This window comes from Perognathus longimembris, chromosome 25, assembly GCF_023159225.1.
Source record: "Perognathus longimembris pacificus isolate PPM17 chromosome 25, ASM2315922v1, whole genome shotgun sequence".
In the NCBI taxonomy this organism is placed as follows: Eukaryota; Metazoa; Chordata; class Mammalia; order Rodentia; family Heteromyidae; genus Perognathus; species Perognathus longimembris.
The window spans coordinates 2,076,628-2,098,993 of record NC_063185.1 but is presented as its reverse complement, the minus strand read 5'-3'; the positions used below and the strand labels follow the sequence as shown (position 1 = coordinate 2,098,993).

The 22,366-nt window shown below is 37.6% G+C and overlaps 1 gene segment (V, D, J or C); it reads left to right on the top strand.

The window, feature by feature from the left end:
* The first annotated feature begins 12,862 nt into the window (after positions 1–12,862).
* Positions 12,863–13,528, top strand: LOC125341764. The segment is given in 2 exon segments: positions 12,863–12,938; positions 13,050–13,528. Coding segments are annotated over 2 exon segments (555 nt in total).
* Positions 13,529–22,366: the final 8,838 nt, after the last annotated feature.

Genomic DNA, 22,366 nt, shown 5'->3' with positions numbered 1-22,366 from the left:
CATATTACACTGTGATGAAAGGAGGAAAATTTTGCAATAGTATTTACTAGGGATTCACTGTGGGCTAAAAAGAAGGCATACTCATTAAAAAAAACTAAGATGGTAAGACAACTGATCTCTGGAATTTCATGTCATTTTTCTGAATAGGAGTGAGTGGCAGAACCCAGATGGAGCAGAGTCCATGGTCCCTGAGAATCTTGGAAGGAGAGAACTGTACTCTTCAGTGCAATTATACTGTGAGCCCTTTTAACAACTTAAGGTGGTACAAACAGGACACAGCAAGAAGCCTTGTTTCCCTGATAAGGTTGAATTTTACAGAGAGCAAAAAAATCAAATGGAAGGTACACAGCAACTCTGGATGCAGAAGCCAAGCACAGTTACCTGCACATCACAGCCTCCCAGCTCAGAGACACTGCCTCCTACATCTGTATGGTGGGAGCATCATGCTCCCCAGCCACCTACAACCAGTACACAAACCTGTCCTCAGAGGGGTAGTTGTTTTTATTATGTCTGAAAGTGATATTGACTCATTTATAGAGTATGAGGTTAATCCTGGAAGTCCACACAGTCTAAAATATTCTCAGTCAACAACTAATGTTAACCAGTGTTTCTGACTGTTCCTGTAAGATTGTCATACCTCATTACAGCTACTGAAATAGATGGTTGTTTAGGTAGGATGGGAGGGAAAAACAGTCTGAAGTCCAACTACAGACAGAAAATGAAAAGTCCAAGAAGCTGAATCCAATGTCTTGATCTGTCTTCTTCCTGTAACTATTTACTCAGGTTTGTCTCCTGGCTATTCAGATTCTCAGTAAGCACACTGTAGAGGGAGAGACCTGCTCCACCAATTTAGTCAGGGTGAAGATCTTGAATACTCTTCCATCATATTGGAAGTCTTTTGCTGGATGAAAAGCTGCTACCACCCAGCTAGGTGCCAGGATGGCCGTGAGTACAAGCTATATTACTTAGATGCAGCATCCTAATTTCATTCTGGGCAACAAAATCCATGGTCTTCTTTTAGGTCTAAACATCCCACATTTAGTTTTACTTTCTCATCTATCTGAAATGTTCTCCCACAGACTTGGCAAGCCAGACTCATTTTTACCCTTCAATTCTCAGCTCAAGTATCTCTTCTTTGGAGAAATCCTGTCACTTGTGGTGATCCTCCTGCCTACAGGAGCTTTGATGGTCCTCCCACAGCTTTCTCTCCCTTAACTCTACCCTGCAGGCAAATTATTCCCCTATGGTAAGACACCATAGCATGCAGGTGTGTGGTTGATTTGTATATCAAGTATTCATTGCCCATTCCCATTCCTTCAATTAGAACTTAATGTCGGGCTGGGGATATAGCCTAGTGGCAAGAGTGCCTGCCTCGGATACACGAGGCCCTAGGTTCGATTCCCCAGCACCACATATACAGAAAACGGCCAGAAGCGGCACTGTGGCTCAAGTGGCAGAGTGCTAGCCTTGAGCGGGAAGAAGCCAGGGACAGTGCTCAGGCCCTGAGTCCAAGGCCCAGGACTGGCCAAAAAAAAAAAAAAAAAAAAAAAAAAAAAAAAAAAAGAACTTAATGTCTATGACATCTAAATATATTGTTTTATTATTATTTATGGCTTTAATTTCAGTGTATAGATTTGTACAAAAATAGCACATAAGAATACTCAAAAATATGCTCAGTGTTAGTTTTTCATTCCTGTAATCCTAGCTACTCAGGAGGCTGAGAGATGAGTATTGTGATTCAAAATCATCCAAGGCAAGAAAGTCCATTAGACTTTTATCTCAAATTAGTGATCAAAATGCTAGAAGTAGATGTGTGGCTCAAGTGGCAGAATCCTATCTTCAGTTAAAATTCTAAGAGACAGCACTCTATCCCTGAGTTCAAGCCCCAATATTGGCATAAAACTTCTCTAAAATATAGAGAATCTTTAAAAGTGGGGATAAGAGAATAAGCATCACCCAGCTTTAGGAGAAAAGGAGCAAAGTGAACAAAGTCTGAGACCATTGTGACATAATCAAAAATAGAGTAGCAATCCTGCAAGTGGAGGGAGTAAAGTGAGGTGATGTAGAAGAAATAATGAAACAGTGTCCAATTTTTGTACAACATATGAATATATATCCATGAATCTGAACATGTTCTAAGAAAACAATGACAAACAAGTCCAGATTTAATTCATACTATAATCTGACTGTTGAACACAGAAACCGAGTCTTGAGAACTGCGAGGGAAAACTAAGAAATAACATGCAAATAATCAACTGACCATCAGTCTGTCTGACATCATAAAGGTCAGAGGCAATGAGATGACTAAACTTCAGAAACCAAAAACAAAATACAAATGTAAAATCCCAAACCATAACCACCACCCAAACTGAAAACACAAAAACAGTAAAACACCCTCTCAGCCAGTGATTCTATATCTAACAAACATCTTTTCAAAACTAAAGGGGAAATTGAGACATTTGAAGACTTAAGCAAGAATATTCATCATTGGAGATCTTCCCTATGACAAATCCTATGAAGATCTGTATGAAATAAAATGATACTGGGCACCATGTTGGAGTCATGAAAATTAGGAGAAATAGCTCATTGTCACACCTCTAAGTAGAAACCTAGTGTGTCATATTTATAACTTCATTTCTTCTTTTGGCCATGTAACTTAAATGATAAACATATAAGATATAGAAATGAGTGGACAAGTGAAAGATGTGTTTTCTATGTATATGAGTTCCTTTATTCTTATTTCTTTAAGTAATACACTTTCCATAGTCCAGTGCACAATTTACAAAATCTAGTGGGTAGAAATGAGTTGTACGATTTACAAGAGTATTTCCCTTTGGATAAATTTCTTTGAATAGAACTGGCTCTTCAGTATGCTGTTGCTCACAAGACACAGCTATGAATTTATGACTGAAATTGTAGACTGCTTTGGGAGACTGCTGTGGTTTTCCCTTTTAATATGTAGCCATAGCTCTGTACTACAGGACTAGAAAGAGTCATTTCTCCTTTGTTATCATCAGGAAGCTTTGTAGGACAATTTGTTGATAGATGACTTCAGTCATATTGCCAGCACTGATTTGTTGCTTGGGTTTCTCATAATATTAGATGTATTACTTCATCAATACTATTTTATATTCTTCACACAAACACTGTGTTCCAGGCCCACATTCTATATTTAAGACTTTATACTTCATCCTTTCTTTGTGCTGGTACTGGGGCTTGAACTCAGTAAACAATTTAAGGAATTCGTTTCCTAGTCAGGGAACAAAAAAATTTTTTTTTAAGGAAAATTTCCAAATGCTTCTAACCCTAGGTTTATTTAAAAACATTACTTAATTCAAAAGTATATTGATATTCCATATGAACCTATTCAGATATAGATCCAGCTATAGCATTCATAGTTATATACTTGAGGGACCTAACATAAAATAATGACACACACTGGCACATCCATACTTAATGTGGCCCTATTCACAATGGTTGGGTTATGAAATCAGACACCTGTGTGTGCACACACAGACAGCATTAGCCACATATTTACTCAGAGAAAATTTTTCCAAAATCTTTAACTAGATATTTGACTTTTTCCTTTTAATGCATCATAAAAGAAGAGTCTGAATTTTGAATATTTGTTTGGTCATTGGAATCTACAAGAGGTTAATGTCTATTTGAGGCCCAAGAAGCAACCTCTCCAGTTTTCTTGTGTGTGAGAGAAAAAGAGGAACTAGTTGGTGCAACAGGATATAGGGAAAAGACCCTCTCTTTTCTTAATTGACAGTTCCTCTTCTGTTTCTGAATGAGGCTCATTTTCTTTTACAGTATGTAATCTATGTCCTCAGTCAACTAGAGGGAAACAAATGATGAGATCCTTAAATGTATTTCTAGTGATCCTAAAGCATTGCATGAGTTGCAAGTTTGGCATTTGTATGGGAACATGAGATTCTGTGTTGAGAATTATTGTCTATCTCAGGCCTACAAGGAGAAACATGAAGGTTTCCTCAGATCACTAAGGGAGGGTGGTGGCCCATGGAAAAATAATTTACATTCTGTTGAGGGAGCATCCACTAGCCAACCACTGTGCTTTGTCTGACTATTCTCATTCTGCACAGGGGTGAGCAGCCAAGAAAAGGAGGTAGAGTCCTGAGTCCCTCAGTGTTCCAGAGGAAGCCACCACCTCCTTCAACTGCATTTACTTAGACAGTGGTTCTCAGTAATGGGTAGTACAGACAGTATTCCAGGAAGCGCACTGAGCTGCTGGTGTCCACATACTCCAATGGTAATAAAGGTGAAGAAAGATACACAGAACATCTTAATAGAACCACCTGTTATATTTCCGTGTACATCAGAAGTTCCCAGCCCAATGAAGCAGCTGCCTACATCCAAGCAGTGAATACACAGTTCTCCTCAGACACCTTCAACCCTGCACCATAACCTAGAGGGACCTGGCAAAGACTGAGGTGGAACACAAACCACCATGCCAAGAAATTCTACTGTTTTCTAGATGACATGGAAATTAAGAGTGACAGTAGGGAGGAGATGGTTGACAGAAATTTTTATTGGAGGAAAAATGGGTTTTGTTGTTTTCTGGTTCTGGTTTTTTTTTTTTTTTATTTGGGAGTTATCTGTGCCATTCCTGGGGCTTGAACTCAGGGCCTGAGCATTGTGTCTGAGCTTTGTTGCTCAAAGGTAGCACTCTATCACTTGAACCACAAATCCATTTCCAGCTTTCTTGTTTGTTTCCATTTTCTGGAGTTCGTTTTGATAAATACAATTTTATATGATTAGAGACACATAGGCAGTGCAGTGCACATTTGTGTTCCTCCCCTAAGAGTATCCTCCTTTGGTCTGTGTGTGAATGCCTAGAGTTCTGGATAAATTACCAAGTCCTGGTATATTCTACATCTAACTTCCACATATGAGATAAATCACCCACGGTTTGGTTCTTTGAGCTAGGCTTACCTCGCTTGACATGATTTGTTGTAAGCCCATCCATTTCCCTACAAATGGCATAATATTATTTTTTCTTTCGTAGGGAAGCTGGTCTGTTTCCATAACTTGGATATTGTTAATAGTGCAGCAATTCGTAGGGCAGCTGGTCTGTTTCCATAACTTGGATATTGCTAATAGTGCAGCAATTAACATGGAGGTGCAAGTGGCTTTATAGTATCATTGATTGTGATGTTCTGTCAGGCCTTCCTTCCTTCCTTCCTTTCTTCCTTCCTTCCTTCCTTCCTTCGTTTGTTTGTTTGTTTCTCTTTCTTGCTTGCTTGCTTATTTGGAATCCCATAGACTTTGTTGCCTGTGCTGACTTCAAGCCACAATCTTCAGATTCAACCTCCTGAATAGCTGGGATTACAGATAAGAGCCACTAGCACCCTGCTATTTAAGGGAATTTTAAATTATTCTATTTTAATTCTTTGGATCCGTCTGAAGTATTTTCAAGTTTTCTCTGTACTTTCCAATTTAAAACTTTTTATTGAGATACGTACACAAAAAGCATTTATGTCCAAACCATGAGGGTTTAAATATACTACCTGTAAAACTATCACTTAAATAATGCTACAAGCATAAATTTTGTCTATAATACTGTTTTTAATATTCAAGTTTAATATTCAAGTTTCATAGCGTGTGTATCTTGCTGTAGAACTCAATTTCATATTACAGCTACCACATTCAGAACATTTTACTATGTGATTCTGACATGTTAAAGTAAATGATACAAACTGTTTAGGCTTCTAGTCTTAGCTACTACATATATCAAATGTAACTTGACAGAACAGTTCAGGAGTATACAATACTCCTGACAATAATTCAGTAAATTATTGAATTAATTTTCCCAGTACTAGGACTTTTACTCAGAGCATTATGCTCTTAGACTGTTATCTTAAGACTGGTGCTTTTCCACTTGAGTGTCACTTTCCATTCTAGCTTTATTGATAGTTTTTAGGAGTAAGAGTGTCTTGGATTTAGCTGCCCAGGCTGTCTTCAAATCCTGATCCTCAGATCTCAGCTTCAGTAGGACTGTAGGCATGAATGTAATTTTAAATGATATATGAAGCCCAATTTGAGTACAGATACTAATGATATATGAACAGTCTAAAAACCCCTGAGTTGTAACATTTTAAAAATCATTTATTCCTGTTATTTCATCATGAACATTTTCCAACAAATATTATATCAACCAGAATACAGGAAGATAGGGAAAAACTCAAGCTTTCCACTTTAAGTCACACTAATTTATGACACAATGTAACATTACATACATGGCCAACATTTTAGTCTTTCAAAGCACAGTAACAAAGTAAACAAGAAAGAAGATCTTTACTACAAAAATTTATATTATTGGACTTGTTTGTTATCCTTATCATGGAATTCAAGACCAGGAAATAGTCATAGTTAAAAACTTTTTATATGTATATACATATACATAATTATATATTATATAGTCATATTATATATAATTGTATATATAATTCCAAATTGTAATTTGACTCATGTGATGTGGTAACAACTCACCCTTGCCACTTAAAATATGATCAAAAGTGAGTGAATACAGAACTTATGCCTTTCTTCATTCAGTACTTCATAATTCATGGTGGACATGTGAGTGTAATGCCAGCTATGTGCTACAATTTGTAGATAAAATTTACTTTGTAATGGTTATGAAGTCCATATCCAAATTAAAATTAGTTTTAAAATGATGTTCCATTCAATATAGCACATTTTGGCAGCTATACTACATTTTACATTTTAACTAACTTTCGACAATCTTCGGTGCTTTAAGACTTTTATCCTATTCCACTAAATTACATATTGACTTTCCTAATGACGTTATTTTTTCTGTGCTGAGTGCATAATAGTTGCTCTGCAAAGGAAGCAGAGAACAGACTCTCAGACTTACACATGGTTTTTCCTGTCAGCTCTGTCTACTAGGAGATTGTGGCTGCTTCTCCAGGGAGTCAAACTGAGTTTACCTATTAGAAAGGAATGCTACTAGTTAACTTCAGACTGAGCTCAACAATTTGTCCACAAACATTTTGTTACCCCCTCTGCTTAAGTTAGTCTAGAAAATGAGTGCCTTTCTAATGATAGCTTAGGCAGAGCTTAATAGGCCAGAGTGGCTAAGAGGGGCCACCCGATTTCTACCTTCCCTGCCTTTGAAGTACTTACCTGTGTCTTTTACACACCCAGCACAGCCCCTGCCCAGCACTGCTGGCTCAGATGTGATTGCTTATCACTGCACTGGCATCTTCATTTCCACTCAGGGTCTTCACAGTTCTACAGTCAGGGTCTAGCCAGGAGAAAAAGCAGCACAGTAATTTGAACAAGGAAAGTTTAATAGAAAAATTAGTAATAATAATGGAGATTAGCTACTGTTTTAGCTACATTTACATCACTGTCACAAAAATAACTAAGAGAACAATTGAAGGAAAGAATTATTTTAGCACACTGTTTTAGAGGTTTCATTCCATCATGGAAATGAGGGTATGGCAGAGCAGAGCAGACCTGCTCACATGATAGCCTGGAAAGAGAAGGAAAGAGGAGAGAAAGAAGAAAGAGAGAGAGGAGAGAAAGGAAAGAGGAGGGGGGCTGCCTGACCTACCATCTTTTCTCCTCTTCTCTTTGTTTTATCTAATCCTCAACTACAGGATATGCCTTGTGTCACCTATGTTGAGTCGTCATGACTTTTCCCCGCGTGGAAGACCTTGAATTGTGCTTTAATAAACTCCTGTGTGTCCCCAATCTAGCTGGCAATCAAAATTAATTGTCATATATACTAGTAGGTTGAATGCATGCTGAATGATATTGGAAGAGCATATGGAGTAGAACCTTTCTTCTTACCGAATAAGACAAGTTTGAAAGAAGGAACACTTTAGACTAAACACACCCCTGGAATCTGCCAAAGTTTGATTCAGCTCTTGTATGCAACTGTAGCCTACCAGACTGGACATTTTCTGAGGAGTCTGGAAATAAAGCTGGTCAAGCAGGAAGCCATTACCAGGGTCCAAACACAATTAACAGGAAATTGTCAAAGGACTGCTACTGTACATACTTGGATGCATTTGAAAATGTTCACGAAACCACCTGTGGGACCATCACTGATCCTCTCTGGTGTGTGTGTAGGTCTATCATGCTTACCATAAAGTGTAGGAACAACCAGCACTGGGAGGGAAGACTCTTCCTCCTGAAAGTGTTCTTTTACCCACATCTACTGACAAAGCTATACAACATACCAGTCAGCCAAGGAGAAATGTTTATAGGGCTCAGATTCCATTTCACAGACAGGGAGTGAAGGGAGAGGGGCTCTCTCTGAGAATCCATAAACTGATAACTAGCACTTGGCATCTCTTGGCCACCATCTTTATATGCTCTTCTCTATACAAGCAGTCATAGCTTCTTCTAACAGGAAAAGAGGCCACCTTGCATTAGGACCACTTTAAAGACACCAGTTACAGGTCCTACCTCTAATTACAGCCGCCACCTCAGATACTGAGTGCTGGGCTTGCAGCATGTGAAAACACCGTTTTTAATGCATAACGTGAATTTTCTCTGTATGTGGCTGGAAACCAGAACACGCAGGCAAAGAATCATCTTCATACTCAGACCATACAATTCAGGCATCTGTTTATATGCTCTGTAAAATGTGAACAATATATAATAGTAATGCAGTGCTATCTTTTCAGAGTTGTGGAAGGTTTCTAGTGAAATAAGGAAGTAGGATTTAGAACAGCAACTGAGAGTGATTGAGAGTGATTACGGATAACAGGTTCTGATGCTGAGCAGTCAAAATCGTGTCACAAATCCTCTAGAAGTTTCCATGTATGTTTCTAAATTGATGTAAGGATATTCTGTGCATAGAACATAGAGGCTGATGGAAAAGAGGATGCATTGTTTCCAGTCATTGACTCAAAAGTTACTTTGCAATAAAGGAAATACTAAGAACTTCCTTTAAGGAGTGCCTATAATTGCAGGATGTTGGAGATGGCAGGGCAGCAGGACAGCAGAACTACAGCACTGTAGCTGCCAACATTGTCCTGATTGACAGCTTTTCTGGTCCCACCTGCAGGATTAGAGGTCAGGAGAGGGGTCTCACAGAGAAGCGCCTCTGCTGGGTGGCTATCTGCCCTGGTCCTGACTGTGTATTGTGAGAATCCCCAACATGGTGGGAGGACTGGATTCCTAATCACAACCAGAACTTCTCTACTTAATCCAATCAGAACCCACTTCTTTTCCCATCTATAAAAACTCTGACTTATGTGTAATGACATCATTATGCAGACATTTTTACTTTTCAAAAAATGAGATCAGATACTTTGTTAAAGTTTGTAAAAATCCTAACAGTGTATCACATAGGTATTCTGTAAATTTTTCTCCAGCAAAACGTCAGGCCCACCCAGAAGTACTGACTCATAATTTGCATTTTCAGTACACTTTCTCCTGAAGCATTACTATAAATAACATAAATTTCAGTTATGTGCTCCCTAGCTAATAAAACCTCTAAAACTACTCTGCAGAACCCAGGCTAGTATGACCCTCGAGTGTCCAGCAATGGGTACTCTTAGAAATAGGAAGACAGGACAAGACTATAGTCAGGGGCTAGGATTTGCTCCTTCTCAGCTTGTCTCATCCACATCTCCTCCATTTCTCTCTTTAGCAAACTTCTCTATTTGCTACCCTCTTTCCCTCTTTGCTCACTTCCCTGTTTCCATAATGATATCATGTCACACAGGGCATCAGCACAGAATCTACTTTTCTATTCCAATTAATTTTTTAATATTCAGAATTACTAGACAAACCCAGTAGAAAACTAAAGCAAAAACAGTCATTTGTCTTTATATTCTCTCCCTCTGTTTGCCTTCTGTGTACCCTCAGTGTTCCTCCTCTTTCATTTCCTGGAAAGGAGAAGGAATCTGGGTTTGTGTTCACTGAGCAACTGACATGGATAGGTACACTAGGTAAGATTCTGTGATTCCACCAACACCAACAGGAGCTTCATCAGGCCTCATGAACATTCTCCAAAAGCACCTTCTAAGTAATTATAGAGGATCGTTGCAGTTATAAGTATATATCAAATATGAGGAAATGCATTAGGAAAATGAAGAACAAAAAGAAAACAGTGAGGTGATACAAGAAATTTGTTATCAGACATAGGAAAATTTTAACCTAATCTCTAGTAGCCAAGACTGTGATCCATAAATCCCACATTCCTTCCATCTAGTTACTTCCAATCTGAACTATTTCTCTACACATTTATACTTTGTAGTTTTTGGTTGCAAGACTGGGACTTCATCTTAGTATCTCATGCTTTGCTCATTGGCTGACACTCTACCAACTGAGTCATGTCCCAAACCCTACCTTGTAATTTTTTGTGGAACTTACCTGATCACTGTTTTGATGTGACAGCACATACTACAGATCCTTCTCAGGTTTGAGTGACATCTCACCAGGACCGTGTGTATCAGTGTACAGACTGGGTAAACTTCAACAAAACGACATTTATTTTGGATAATTCTGATCTAAGAATCTCTCTATTTTCCTTAGAGAAGGAAACTTTGCTCAAGTGTACTGTCAGGATTTACTCTAAAATTAAATATATTTCATTAAAGATATTACCAGCAATATTGGTTGTGTGCTTATGGATGTAGGGAGCAAGACATACTTGGAGAGCAAACTCTATATTTTAGGAATTGAGGTAGTATACACAATGAAACCCTATAGTAACTCCATCAAGATTTTTTTAAATTGCTCTTCTTATTATTTAATGACTGTGTTTCTGACTAGTCAAATGTATTGAAATTATCGGGTTCTTCATTTGTAAAATGAACGACAGGACACATGTCTTCTAGTCTTCACTTCCTGAATTTCTAGAGATTTTCCACATTCCCACCCTTAGTGGAAACTGCCTTTTTTATTTGGAATAAAAATGCCCAAGTAGGTAATCACCTTTCCTTGGCTTTTAGATTGCTTAAATGTATTTTTATTAAGCAATTGTGATGATTACATGCTGGTCAGAAGCCAAAGCTTAGCTGAGGCCATTTGAGAAGAGCAAGGAGAATAGCATGCTTATCTTCCCACCTGCCCTTCACCTGGGGATCCCATACTTACCTCTCTTACTTCCCTGCCATTTTGAAAATGTTATATATTTATTCAAAGATGTTTACCTATGCCAAATAGTTTATGATGTGCTTATATACACTAACCTCCCAGGCAGGGTAGGCCACATTTCAATATCTCTCTGTCTTTCTCTCTCCTTTCTCTCATCTCTCCTCTTCTCTCTCTTCTGTCTCCTATTTTCAATCTTCTCTTAATCTCCTTTCTCTTCTCTTCTTATATATATACATATGTATATATACATATATGTATAGCTATATGTGTGAATATAAAATATATGCAAATAAATATGCATACAAATATATGTATATAAATATATATTCATGCAATGGAGCATTACTCAACAATCAAAAATTAAATTAAATTATTTGGAGGAAATTGCCAGTACTATAGTAAGTAAAACAAACCAGTCTCAGAAAGACAAATATTATATTCTTTTCTAACTTATTGAAACTAGAATTGAAAAAAAAAACACAGGATAAGAACATGTCTTAAAGGTAGAAAGCATGCCTAGCAAGGAAAACACCTGAATTCAAAACCCAGTACTGTCATCCAAAACATATCCTGGAGACATTATTCAAGTTGTTGAAGACAAACTCAAAACTCTGAGTTCAAATCCCAGTGCTATCTTAATAAATAAATAAAATAAGAGTAAACATTGAATTTCTTTTATCTATTTCCACATTCTATATCCCTCTAAAATGTATAATTACATAAAATGAATATGAAATATAACTTTGATGCTTTGTTATTTCTTTTCATAAATGACATTTTATCTTCTTCAATTATAGTTTGAAGTTTCTCACCATTGTGTTTAATACAATTCCACCATGTTGATTTCTACGTATTTATCTGGTTATACATGTTTACTTGAAATTCTTTTATATAAATTTACTACTATTTCAAGTGCAAAAAGTTTTTTAAATTGTATTTGTTCAGATGCTAAGAATTTCTAACCTACAAATACAGAAAATTTGCAAGGTAGTCTTACTATATATGCTATTAAGTTTTATTTATGTAACTAGCCTAAACTTAAAAGTAATGTGAAACAAAAATTAAAATAAGTGAAATAAAATAAAAATATTCAGTCTTTGTCTAGCAAGATGGAAGATAGAAGAAAATCTTAAATGCAAAATTTGTCATTAGGATATTTATATTAGTAAGTTAAAAATAAGAGAGAGTATACCAACATAAAAAGTAGTAAGATGTATTTAAAAATTTATTCATTTAATTATCTTTTACTAAAACATCATTAAGAGCCCATGTGTCACACTCTTCATTCTATGAACAATTCGACTTAGAAGGTCAATAAATTCTAGCAGGAAGAATTCAGTTTCTACACTCTATGACTGATGGTCTATATTAGTCTTGTCCACGGTATTACTGGCTCTTCAGGGGACATTGTGGAGGGCAAAGTAACATGTCAGTGCACTATGGTCTAGCTGACAATAGGTACATGAGAATATAATGGCCTTTAAAATACACCAAATAATTTATGTGTTCTTGGCTACACAGACTCCCAGGAATGTGCTACAAAAGTGTTCTCATTTCAGGTACAATCCTAAGAGCAAAATAAGAAAAAGTAAAAGAAATATGGGAAGGATTAAAAAAAAAAAGATTTTCATATTTACAAGGGCGAGTTGAAGTAAGCATTCAGCACAGTCAGTCACTGTCCACCAGGGGAAGCAGCTTCAGAACACAGTACATAGCCTGACTGCATTGAAGGTTAAGATTAATCATTTCAACACGTTTCATGGGAAGATTTTTGATGCAGTATTCTAAAATGTGGGCTTCTACAGGCTTACTGACTGTGATACTCTTACTAGTTGGTAAGTAACATGCCTATGTTGTATTCTTTCCTTTATATTGTCAGTAAAATATTTAAGCTTAAGCTTACAGACTTTATTCCCACAGTAATACAGATCTTTTTTCCCTCCCAGGAAGGATTCATGGGAATTCAGTGACCCAGACACCAGGGCAAGTGACAGTGTTAGAAGGGGCTTCCCTTCATGTAAACTGCACTTACACAACCACAGAGTACCCTTCTCTCTTCTGGTATGTTCAGTATCCAGGAGAAGGTCCACAACTCCTCCTGAAAGCCATGACAGCCAATGAGAAAAGAATCCATAAAGCATTTGAAGCCACTCATGACAGAAAAACCACCTCCTTCCACTTAGAGAAAGCTGCTGTCCTCAAGTCAGATATTGCTGTGTACTACTGTGCTCTGAGTGACACAGTGACAGAAACCACAGGGAAAGCTGCGCACAAACTGAGCAGCACGTCTTGGCTTCAGGATCTCTGGATTCAGCACATTTCCCTGCTGATGAAAAATCATACAGACCAGAGGAGAAAGCAGGAAATGGACATCCCCATACTTAGCTGTGCATTAGTGAAACTGAGAACAGAGTCTGGCTATTGAGTCAGATGAACAGAAACATGGGGAAAGTTTTGGGAGTTTCATTCATGCTTTTCTTGTAGCAACTGTGTTTGGAGAAAGTGGCTTTGAGAGGTCAATAAAAAGGACAGATGATCAGAATCTCCTCTGTATGTGTGGAACTACTACAGGGAGGTGGTAAAAAAGAAGAACATGTTAAAAGTAGCACTAATACATCTCCTCTGTATGGTGTCCATTTAAACAGGGTGAGTAGCTGTCTGTGTGCAGCAGAGCCCTTCATTCATGAGGATGCAGGACAAAGTACCTGCTATTATCAGATGCATTTCTCAAGTCCTCAATTGCCTTTGGTTCTGGCAATATCCTGGGGAAGGTCATCTGTCTCTAGTCTTAACTCCATCTATACAGAAGAATCCAAACACTCCATAGTGCTTTGGACATTCTAGCCTCCCATTCTGTTGACACTCTTTCTGGAATTTGCAGCTCAATGTTTCCCAAACACTTGAAGCCTGAACTACCTCTCTGTATGTGAACCACATCCCAGATCCAGGCCTGGCCCTGAGGTAAGAATGGTTTCTGCATTTATGGTGGGATTTTCCTTTATAATCAGTGTCTGCAAACAGTGTGTCATAATATATCAACTACTCTATGTGAAAAATCTGAACCTACCTTGAATTAAATTCTTTTTTCTACTATTTCATTCTTTGAAATGATAGACTACTGATTTCTCTGCATTTTTTCTTGCTTCACATAGCCCAACCAGATCTTGCAGAAGCAAGTAACATGAAAGCACACATTAGTTCAGAACCAAATACCTCCACCAACTCTGTTCCAACTAAAGTCCCATGAAAAGTTAAGCCTAGTAAGACAGAAGACATTAAGACAGTAACTACTCTACTCCTGCCAAACTACATGTAATGGTTATAGTAATTGAGAAAAAAAACAAGAAAAAAGAAACGTAAGTGAATCATGGTATGAAAAGTAGATGGTATGTTGTGTATATGCTTATGTTTGTGCTAGGTAGGCAGTGTCAGAGTAAAGCTAGGGCACTTTCCTTTAGTTTTTTGTGTTTTGGGTTTTTTTTTCTTTCCTTTTTACCACAGTTCTGACACTCTATTGTTTGAACTACAGATCCAATTCTGGTTTTGTTTTGATGGTCCTAAGGCTTGAACTCAGGATGTGGACACTGGCCTTGAGCCTCTTTTAATCAAGGCTAGTGCTCTATTGTTTGAGCCACTTTTTGCATTTTTGTATCATTTATTGGAAATAATAGTCTTGTGGGGGCTTTTCTGCCCAGGGTAGCTTTGAACTGTGATTCTCAGATCTCAGCCTTTTGAGTAGCTAGGATTACAGACATAAGACACCAGCACCTGGCTTCCACTTCTGACTTTTTGATAATTAAGTGAAGATAAGCTTTTCAGCAACTTTTCTGCCTAAGGTGACTTTGAACTCCAATCTTCAGATCTCAGTCTCCTGAGAAGCTACATAACAAGTATGTTATTTGTGCCTGGCATTAATAGTATTTTAACTTATTTCTGTTCACCTTGATAGTTACAAATAGCCATACACATTTCCACTGTAGATTTCTGCTGCTAATAGAAATAAAATGGGCTTGTAGTTAAAGCACAGGGCTTGGGTAATTTGATTTTTTAGAAGTTTCTTTAAAATACTAATGCAAAGGATATAAATCAGAACTCTACTAGGACAGTGAGATGGCCATAAAGGGGAAATTTCTCAAACGAATTTCACATGAGTGATTCAGCAGCATATTTTAAACAGTCAAGAGAAGTAATCCTCAAACCTGGTGATAGGGAAGGTTGAAGAGGAAAGAGAAGTAGATTCTGAGACACGTGATACATTATCAAATGTGGAGACATATGGATAATAGCAATCCTAGAAGGGGGAGAGAGAGGGAAGAGCAAAGGATGAATAAATGAATCAATGATCAAATCTTCCCCAATTCAATGGAAGACTGAATGTACATATCCATGAAGCTTCAACATGAGGATAATGAGTAAGAAGTCTACATTGAAACACCTTTTAATCCAATAGTTAAAGATAAGGCAAAACTGAAAATCATGAAGCTTATAACAGAGAAGTGACATGCAAAGGACAGTCAATTTTCATGATACATCATGGAAATCATTGAGCCTTGGCATGACATATGCAAAGGACTGAAAATTAAATTAAATTAAACAAAAACAAAACATTGGAATTAGTGGATATATGTTTGTCTGGATTAGGAAAAGGAAGGGGAACATCAAAATGATGAGACAAAAGGTAAAAACCAATGCAACAGCAATACTTATAAGATAATGTGTTGTAAACCAACTGTACAATTGGTGTGGGGGAGTGGATAGGGGAGAAAGGAGGATACCAGAAAATGAGGGAGTAGATAACAAGTTTGACAAGAAATGTACTCACTTGGGCTGGCAATATGGCTTAGTGGTAAAGTGCTTGCCTTGTATATATGAAGCCCTGGGTTTGATTCCTCAGCACCACATATATAGAGAAAAGGCCAGAACTGGTGCTGTGGCTCAAGAGGTAGAGTGCTAGTCTTGAGCAAAAAGAAGCCAGGGACAGTGCATAGGCCCCACAAAAAAGAAATGTACTCACTACCTTATGTATGTAAGTGTAACCTCTCTGTATATCACCTTGATAATAAAAAATTAATGAAATAGTAGTTCTAGAAAATACAAGATTCTAGAATTCAGTGGTTCATAAAAGCAGGTTCTCATTATTAGAAAGGAGTGAAGGTGCTGAAAGGGTGCAACATCACACATGCTGATCACCCTGGCAATTTCTAGGGATTTAGGGGCAAGTTGTTTCAGTAGTTTATGTGACATTTTCAGCATTTGAGAAGCATTCGGAGTTCCAGTTTGTGCACTAGTGGACTGTTATTATTGCAGATGAGAGACCTTAATTGAGAAAGGCTAGAAAGCACAGATTTCTGAATTTTGAGAAGTACATTAAGGGAGAATAGGTGAGCCACAGATTTATACTGGAGACTTGAGGCTTTCATCTCAATGACAATGCACATTTCAGGTGTCATTTATTGCACATTCAGTGACATTTATCAAACAACTTACATACATAGATGGCACATTGTTAGAATTCCTAATGAGGTCTCACTGCCTTAAGAGTTTCATTTAAGAAAAAGAGACAACATGTTAGGAAGTAGTCTAAGTTTTACATGTCATGCATGTTTCTTTCAACCATTATAGAAAAGAAAAAAGACAAGATACCTGAGGAACAATGTATAAGACATTTCAGTGTTTATACTCTCAATTCAGTGACTACTTCAGCTCTAATTATTACAGATGTCTTCTGACTACAAAGCATAATTCTGCTACCTTCCCTGAGTTTCAACTGCATTTCACAAAGTAACAATACCTTAATTTACAGGTTTGTCAGAATGACTCTTGACTGTTAAATACAAGGCCTTGAAGTAAGCTGAGTTCTTTGAAGTAGGGCATGTAAATGAATCTATTACTACCTGAAAATTAGCTTGTGTGACTTTTCTCTTTGATTTTTACGTTCTACCACATTCCACTCAAAGCCTTGTTGCAACTCCCCACTGGTGTCCCAATTCTAGGTCCTTATTCTGTTCCATTGGTCAATGGTCTGTTTTTGTGTCAGTACCATGATCTTTTGGTTATTATGGCTCTTTTGAAAATACTGTGGTATTTTCAACAAGGAATTTGACCATTTCTAATTCTATGCATCTATTAGAAGGGAATGACTTGGCCCCATTCTTAAAGAAATGGAAAGACTTGGAAAAAATCATACTAAGTGAAGTGAGCCAGACCCAAAGAATAAACTCTATGGTTTCACTCATTGGAAACAATTAGTATTTGTCTAGGATAGTCCTAGCATAGGAGCACAATAGACCAATAGCAAGGTGTATATGATTACATCAGATGATCCTAAGTGAAATGAACTATAGATTTGAAAATAAGTGGTTTATCTTTGATGTCATTATTTCCAATGTACCCTATGAAATTATGCCTTCTTCTTTTGTCTTTCTTCCCCATAAGTTTACCCCTGTTGTCACTGTAACTGACTTTGGTACACTGGGTATTATATGTATGTTTATCAGAACTAAGGAAGGGGAGCACAAAAATGGAGAGATGAAGGGTAAAGGGTGAACCAATGAAACTGCAATACTTACACTATAATATGCTGTAAACCAACTGTACATCTCAGGGGAGGGCGAGGAGGGAACTGGGGAGGGGGGAAGGTGGAAGAAAAATAACAGAGGAGGTAAAAAGTTTGATAAGAAATGTACTCACTCTCTTATGTATGTAACTGTAACCCCTCTGTACATTACTTTGAAAATAAAAATTGATTGAAAGATAAAGATATACCATTTCTTCAACCAGACTATTCATTATATAAATTAAAATTAAATTTTCTTCATTTTTTTCCATTGGTTGTTGTGTTTGAACTCTGAGCCTGAGTTCTGCCCTTGAGCTTTTTCACTCAAGGCTAGCGCTCTACAACTTGGAGCTACAGCTCCACTTCCAATTTTCTGGTGATTAATTGGAGATTTTCTGGTGATTAGTTGGAGATGAGTCTCACAGACTTTTTTTGCCTGAGCAGGATTCAAACCACGATCCTCAGATCTCAGCCTTCTGAGTAGATAGGATTACACTGCACCCAGATTTATCAACTTATTATTATTAGCATATTCTAGTTGTACACAGGTGATGTTGGTTATAGATTTCCTGTATATTGTTTTCCAAGTTTTTTTCACAGCTTTTATCATAAATGTTGGATTTTGTCAAGGGCTTTTTATCTCTCAGTTGAAATGATCTTGTGATTTTTGTTTGTGATAGCACTTATGGGATGTATTACAATTATTTATTTATGTATGTTGACCTTTCTTTATTATATATGTATCATATACTCCTGGGAGAAAGCCAACTTGTTCATGGTATATGATCTCTTTAATGCATTGCTTAATTCTGTTTGCAAGTATTTTAGTGAGACTTTTTCCAGGAAATTAATCTATAATTCTCTCTGTTTTGGTGGGTTCTCTGTCCAGATTTGGAAAAGTGCAATACTGGCTTTATAGAATGAACTTGGTAATGGATTTTGGTTTGTATGTTTGTTTCTTCTATTTTATGGAAGAGTTTGATGACTATTGGGGTTAGTTCTTGGAAGGTCTGATAGAGTTTGGCTTTTAATTCATACAGTCCTGGGCTTTGCTTTGTTTGAAGACTATTACATTTTTAACTTCATTCTTTGTGTCAGGTCTGTTTAAGTGAATTATATCCTCTTGATTGGATTTTGAGATATAAACTATATTTAGACAATTTTCAAATCTTTCTGAAGTTTCCAGTTCATTTTATCATAGATTTTCAAAGTTTTCAACATGATCCATTTGATTTCTTTGGTGTTTGTTGTGATATTTACTTGTTTATTTATTGTTATTACTCTGCAGTCACAAGGCTTGAACTTATGGCCTGGGCATAGTCCCTGACCTCTAAACACTTCCACTTCTGGTTTTCTGATGGTTAACGAGATAAGAGCTTCATGGACTTTCCTACCTGGGCTGACTTTGATCCATGATTCTCAGATCTCAGCCTCCTGAGTAGCTAGGATTACAGGCATCACCCAGCAGCACCTAGAGATATTTATTTTTAATCTCTAATTTATTAATTTTGGTTTATTTTCTAATTCTTTTGGTTAAATTAGCTAGGATTTTTATCTGTCTTATTTTTTAAAATAAATTCTTTACTTGTATTGGCTCTTTGTATAGGTTGTTTTTTTCTTTCTTTTTGTTAGTCAATCATGGAGCTTGAACTCATGGCCTGGGCATGGTCCCTAACCACTTTTGCTCAAAGCTAGTGCTCTACCACTTTGAGCCACAGTTCCACTTCTGGTTTTCTGGTGGCTCCTTGAAAATAAGAGTCTCATGGACTTTCCTGTCTGGGCTGGCTTTGAGCCAAGAGCCTCAGATCTCAGCTTCCTGAGTAGTTAGGAGTACAAGTATGAGCCACCAGCACGTGGCCTGTACAGATTTTTAAATCACAATTTTATGAATTTCTTCCTTAATCATTTATTTATTCCTGTCTAATAATTTAGGCTTTTGTTTACTTTTGTTTTTCTCCAAGTTTCATATATACTGAAGTATCCCAGTTCCAAATGAAACACTCTAAAGTGTCCCAAACCCAAAGGAGACATACCAATTCTCAGTTAAAACAACTAGGTGTCTTTATTAGCCATGGCAACTACACATCACTACCTGGATAGTAAAGTGCTGCATCTGCTTTGTTTATTAGCAGGGTTTTTAAAGGGAAAAACCACATGCAGGTGGTGCTTTTCCAAGCAAGCAGAGTTACAGGAGCAGAATTTAGCTTTGAGTTACAGACATAACACATAGTCTTGAGCCAAGTCAGCACGACCATTATTTTAGTTATAAAACAAAAACATAATCTTGAGTAAAAAATATAACAATTTTGTTGACAACACTTTCTGGATGATAGAGAAACTTTGTACAGCTAGTGATAAACTGTGAAACTGTCAGCTTGGTAAACTGGAGGGGGAGACGTCATTATTTTAATTTTTAGCAAGGATGAGAAATTCTGCTTCAATATTTGTCCCTATTTCTAATGGTCAATGATATGAAAACTAAAACACAGCTTAAAAGAAAAACACAGCCTTGAGTACAGCCTTGAACATGCTCAAATCTCAAAATATTGCTAACTCATTCCCAAACATTAGAAACTCAACTCAACTTATTCCTGTGGTTGGGGATGCAAGTTCCCATAGCTGGGGGTGAATGGTGGATTTCAGATGTCACACATATGTGAGTCTTTGCATTTAAATATTTTTCTGCTTTTTTTTTTGGAGAACGAATGGGAACTTTTAATTACAACTGACCCTCATATCCTTTGCTGTTTCCCAGAGGTTCTGGTAGTTTTTATTTTAAATTTTATTTGTATTTTTTATTTTCATTAGGTTACAGGATCTTTTGGATTTTTTTCTTTTCTTTCTTATTGATCCACTTGTCATTACAATGTGTTACTCAATCTTCAAGTGTTTAATTCTTTGTAATATCTTTTACTAAGCTGGGTTCTTTATTTTCTTGTCTTGTAATAGAATGCAGGGGATTTTTAAATTTTTCTGCATTTGCTAAGATTTTTTATGGCATAAAATATTTTCTATCTTAGAGAAAAGGATCTACAGAAAAGAATGTGTATATTTTAGCTGATGTAGGAAATACTTTGTTGATATTCCTTAAGTCCATTTTATGTTTTATTAATTAGTTCTAAGTTTTCTTTGTTGTTGTTTTTTTACCTGACTGACCCATCTATTGGTGAAAGTAGGGTACTGAAGCTTCTCACTAATGTATTTTTGTTGGGACAGGGTTTCTGTCTATATAACCCAGGCTGGCTTAAAAATGTGCTGTGTATACCATGCTAGCCTTAAACTTGGGATCATCGTGACCAAAAAGCAAAGTCAAGTAATAAAGTCAAATTTTCCTTAGAAATGTTTGGAGTGGGGTTTCTAAGTAGGACAATGCAATGGCTCAAAATATGAAAAGAGAAAACAAAGAGAATCATCAGGTGTATTGGTGTGGGGGGCATGGGGGTAGGGCAGAAATGGAGTTGGCCCTTGAGAGGTTAACAGTCCTGCAATCTTGGATCCTGTCTACAAGGGGGCACCTTGCTTAACATACACCCACTTTCTGCTGTCATCTTCAGCTCCCATTCATCTTTCCCATCCTCTCACCTTCCCTTACAGTAAGAAGTCAACCTTCACAGAATGCAGAATTTCTAAAAATGAGGTGCTCCCCAGGACCAATGATTGCACTGCTCTTATTGTTTGGTGAGTGATATGGCACATAAACTTTAAGTCTTCTGTTTGTGATGCTGACAGAATCTTTAACCATGGCTTCTCTAAGAAGCAGGAAAGTCATGGCCAAGCAGATCAAGGTAAATCTCGCTGAATTCCCACGTTTTTGTCTTTCCAGGAGGAAGCAATGGAGACTCAGTGACCCAGACACAAGGCCAAGTGGCCATGTTGGAAGGGGCTTCCCTGACTGTGAATTGCTTCTATGAAACCAAACAGTACCCCACTCTTTTCTGGTATGTCCGGTACCCTGGAGAAGCTCCCCAGGTCCTTATTAAAGTCGGCAAGGCCAAAGAGATGGGAAACCAGAAAGGATTTGAAGCCATGTATGACCAAGAAGCCACCTCCTTCCACTTGAAGAAAGCCAAAGTCCTAGTGTCTGACTCTGCTGTGTACTACTGTGCTTTGAGTGACACAGTGACAGAAACCACACGGGGAGCTGAGCACAAACTGAGCTGCAGTAGGGGCCTGGCTACTGAGCTCCTGTTCTGGAAGTGAAAAAACAGAGCAAGAGTGACAGGCTCTGAGTAGAAACTCCAGTACTGGTATACACACACACACACACACACACACACACACACACACACACACACACACAGAGGTGGGGGGGAAGGAGAGGGGGTGAGAGAGGTGGGGGGTGAGAGAGAGAATGAATATCTGGTTATTTTATCAATGAAATGAATAATCCCAATTTTTCATACGACTGATATTACCACAGGTCCCATCCTGCAGAAGCAGCTATTCTAACTGAAAGGTAGAACAGCTGTGGGCTGAGTTCCAGTATGTGCTCATGGGAGAGAGTATTTTCAGAATCTGTTTGATACAGTGGATACCTCAGCAGTCATTCTTCTTCTTCTTCTTCTTTTTTTTTTTTTTTTTGCCAATCCTGGTGCTTGGACTCAGGGCCTGAGCACTTACTTCTCTGGCTTCTTTTTGCTCAAGGCAAGCACTCTGCCACTTGAGCCACAGCGCTACTTCTGGCCGTTTTCTGTGTATGTGGTGTTG